The 4,316-nt window shown below is 29.7% G+C and overlaps 1 protein-coding gene across 1 annotated transcript; it reads right to left on the reverse strand.

Moving 5' to 3' along the window:
* Positions 1–895: 895 nt before the first annotated feature.
* On the reverse strand, positions 896–1,255 carry LOC125848967 (uncharacterized). Its single transcript, XM_049528935.1, has 2 exons — positions 1,171–1,255; positions 896–1,078 (listed from the first exon to the last, which is right to left on the reverse strand). Exons 1-2 carry the CDS (start codon positions 1,245–1,247, stop codon positions 925–927), a joined length of 231 nt encoding a protein of 76 aa, XP_049384892.1. The 5' UTR covers positions 1,248–1,255; the 3' UTR covers positions 896–924.
* Between the last annotated feature and the right edge of the window lie 3,061 nt (positions 1,256–4,316).

A 4,316-nucleotide genomic window follows, 5' to 3' on the forward strand; every position in this document is an offset into this window, starting at 1 on the left:
TTTTTATAAAATAATATAAATCACGTAAATATGGTGATTATCTGTAATAATAGCATATAATTAAATATTTATAATTTAATCAAATCTACTAAATTATATTTGTTGGAAATAATGTACAAAAGTAGATGCAATTGCGGTCTTTCTTGCAATACTGGGTGGGCCTGGCGCACCCCAAGAATTTATAGGCCCAATGCTGATTTAGAGATGGAATTGCTTTGTCAATTAAGCGTTTGTTCGACATTTGATGGAAATTGAAAAAAATATATTTGAAAGTTAAAATTAGCACTGCAAATACTAATTTCAAGTATAGAGAAATTTACAGATGTTAAACTCAGATTCCCTCCATTTTATTTTTATAAAAATATTTGATTGGACACAAAAAAAATTAAAAGGAAAATTACTTGTGGAACTTGTTATAATCTTAAAAATCCAATAAAATTTATATTGCCAACAAATTATGTCGTTGAAGATAAGATAAAAAGCTTTTTTTAAAATTAAATTATTATTAAAATATAAGAAGATGACACCTTCACGCGTTCATTTTTAACACATAATTGATTTTTATAAATCATCTTTCTATAATTATTTTTTTTAAAAAAAATATTCATTTTATCTTTAACCCCATGATTTGTTGGTTGGCCACATAAATCTTATAAATTTTTAGAAGTATAAAATAGAACAGAGAGAGTACCATTTATGGCCAAAAGGGTAAGTCCATAGGAAAGGGGAAAAAAGGGTACATTCCTTGTAGAAACACTGAAATTACTTGGATCATCATAATTTCATATATACCAAACGAAAATACAATAAAAAGGAACAAGGACCATCACATGACTGGTGAATAGATTTCAATACAAATATCAGACATCGACTTTAAAAAAAATATTATGAGAAATATTTGGTTATTGAATTGAGATATGATTATTAGTTGTTGTCATGATCAGAGAAAAAACGGTTGATAGAAGGCATGACTTGTGGTGGACGAGTGCGTAGGAAGTTTCGAAGGCTGTGTTTTGCATACTTCTCTCCTTCTTCTTCATTTTCAAGTACTCCCATGCTTCTATGTGCCTTATTGATCCTACAATTTTTATATACTAAATTAATATTAATAATGACTCAACACACTTAATTGACATGATCATGAGATTTGTTCTTTTTTTTTTAATATACCTGACATCAGGATTTAAGAGAACATTCCTTGTTAGCTGAAAAACACACATCCCCGTTACAAATGTCATGGCCGCCATTAGTGGATATACCTGCATCGCAATTGATTCAATAACAAAGGCTGAATTCATCAAATTTAAATCTCGAATAACCTTGTATTATGTACAATTAAGGAGGGATTTAGTTGAGTATTACCTCGGGTCTAATCCAACGCCCCATTTAGCGTAATTTTATGTCCTTTTATCAACTGGTTGGGTACCTAGACCTTTTTTTGTAAAAGAAAGAGCTAATAAGTGCTTGTATATGTAGATTATATATACGTTGAAGGTAGATGAGGTGTACGTTTGTCTCCTGTATTTCATTCGTTTATATAGCACTCCCTCAAATTACGTTTCTATAGTATTGGAAAGCAAGGATTGGCTGGATTAATTATGGATGTTTCCACCAATTCACATATGACAAGTTGAAGGTGAGGGCTTAATTAATTACTCCCTCCGTTTCATATTATTTTACCCTTGTTGCCTGATATTTTTTGAGGAGTTTTAATTAGAGGTGTATTTTATTAACCTAATTTTTTTAGTGATGTTTTGAAACTCTAAATTTAACTACTATAACTATATAGTTATTTACTATTAAAATTTTTTTTTAAAAAATAAAATCTCTTAATTTATAAATTAAAATAACATATTCGCCAAGTAAACTGATAGGAAGGGAATACACATTTTTCAGTGGGCTGGCTGATAAGCAACAAGTTTTCTCTTGGAAAGTAATAAAACCAGGTGCGCCTATAGCTTCTAGTTTTGAAGTTGACCTGCTAATTTAGCCATTTCTTGTTCCACAAGCCTCTGGACGACGATAATTCTAGGATTAAAAAATTGCAAGTACTCCCTTTGTCTAATACTAATATTTATCAACTATTGACTTTACACATTTTTTAAGAAACTATAAATAGAAGGATAATTTTACTATATTACCTTTTGAATATTATTCATTGATTTCATAAAGTGGACAAGTATTGTTGGACATCTCAAAATAATACCGTAGACAACTATTATTGGACGGGGAGTATTTTTTTTATTTATTTTTGGTTCATAAACTAGAAAGACTGCCGGTCCAAATCGATTTCGGAGACCATGAAACATAGCAATAATTTCATTGAAATTAGAGAAAATCTACGGGTACTGCATCCAAACAAGGGAATTTGATTTTTTATCTATATTTTGACTTTCATATGTGTACAATGCTACATTTATCTAATAAATATATTCCCACCTATTTGTTTCGGATATATCTCTATTAAAGTGAGTCAAATTGACCGTGAGGGGTCATATTGGAATATTTAAACTGGGATGAAATCAATCGTTACGAAATTGTGTACTCAATAACTCCTTCCTTTGTGAATTTTGGATTGTTCTCATCTAGATTTAGTTAGATGAGTAAGAACCATTCATTAATATCCCTTCACCTGATCCTATTTAAATAATAATAAAAAAAAACATCATGAATAAGACGATAAATTGTGAGAAATTTTCTCTTCTACTTTTATTTAATTTTAGACTAAATTACAGAATAAATCCTTCATTTGAGTTGTTTTGAACATCATTTAGATACCAGCCCCATTAGAATTGTCTTCAATCCAAACCAATCTTTTTGGGCCGAAAAGGGTGCATGGTAAGTTAAACAAACCCAAATATGGCCCAGTAATATCATGATTCATGAGGCCTCCTTCACCTAAGAGAACATCACCAGACCACGTCTAGTCGACCTTTGAATTACGGAGAAAATTCAGAAAAAAGAGAACTTACGAATATTCAATAATAAAATTTCTGTTTCATTATATTTTATTTGTGATTGCAGTTAATTTATTTTTTACTACTTATAAATTTGTTGCAAACTGTTGGATTTATTAAAGACTCATCGATGAAGAAGCTCGAGGATGATGATTTTGTGGCAAAGAAGAATGAAAAAGGTTAAAAGGGACTAAGTTTTTAGACGACACAAAGTTTACTAACATAGTAGAATCACACCAACTTTTCTTTTCTTTTTTTTAAGTTTTAGTTTTGTTTTTCCATCTGGAAATTACAGATTCCTTATTTTTATTTTTACTTCCATGTAAATAGTAGTTTGTTATTTAAGGTAACTAACAATTAGAATATAGTTGGGTAGTTTGTGATTCTTTTCACTTTTACTTCATGTAAACTACAAATATGTTGTTTAAGGTAGCTAGTATATAGGAATAATATGTTGTTTAAGGTTGCTAATATATAGGATAGTTGGGTAGTTTATTATTTCAAGTTTTGCTATATATACATGTGTTAAACAAAGGGATAAATACATGAAACATTCAGCACATCTCTTTTTATATATTTTTGCAATCTTTCACAAACAATCTATTTATCTATAAAACATTTTGAAAACAATGATTTATATTTTGATCAAATGTATTTAATAATCTATGTATAAAATGGAGTAACAGTAGAATATAACCCTGACGGAGCTTTACATCATTACTTAAAGTTATGTGAAAGTGAGTGTGTGTTTTTTTACAGAGAAAGAGGGAATATGCATGAGGGAGACAATGATGGTTTGTTGAGTTGCGTATGATATAAGCATTACGTTGATATCAACAGTCCCTTGCAACTCACTGCACACGCCAAACCACATGCAAACTTGTATATATTCCGTAACTGGACTCCGAAGGACCTTACCTACATATTCGTTTGTGTCTTTATTTCATTTTTTGGCTCTTCTCTTTTTCTTTATTACTCATTTGATAGAACTATAATAAGAATTCATCTTTTTTTGTGCTAGGGTGTGTGACGATTGAGGTTTGCTCAAGTCGTTCAGCATTTGCACCATCAATCAGTTGGTTGAGAGTTTCAGTCACACTTAGGTCGCTTATATTTACCCATTTTAAATAGGTCGCTTATATTTACCCATTTTAAATGGGTAAAAAACGAATAATACTCATATTATCCATTTAAAAGTGGATAGTTAAATGAATAAAATAGGTAAAAAATATGCATTCACACAAACAAACAAAAAAAGTGATAAGGGTTGGATAATAAGAAAGTCTTTTTTTTTTTTAAAAAAAAAAATCTATATAAAAAAAGAAACTTTTTTTTACATTTTTTTTTTGGGATAGGGGG

Source organism: Solanum stenotomum, chromosome 12 (genome assembly GCF_019186545.1).
Source record: "Solanum stenotomum isolate F172 chromosome 12, ASM1918654v1, whole genome shotgun sequence".
Taxonomy (NCBI): domain Eukaryota; kingdom Viridiplantae; phylum Streptophyta; class Magnoliopsida; order Solanales; family Solanaceae; genus Solanum; species Solanum stenotomum.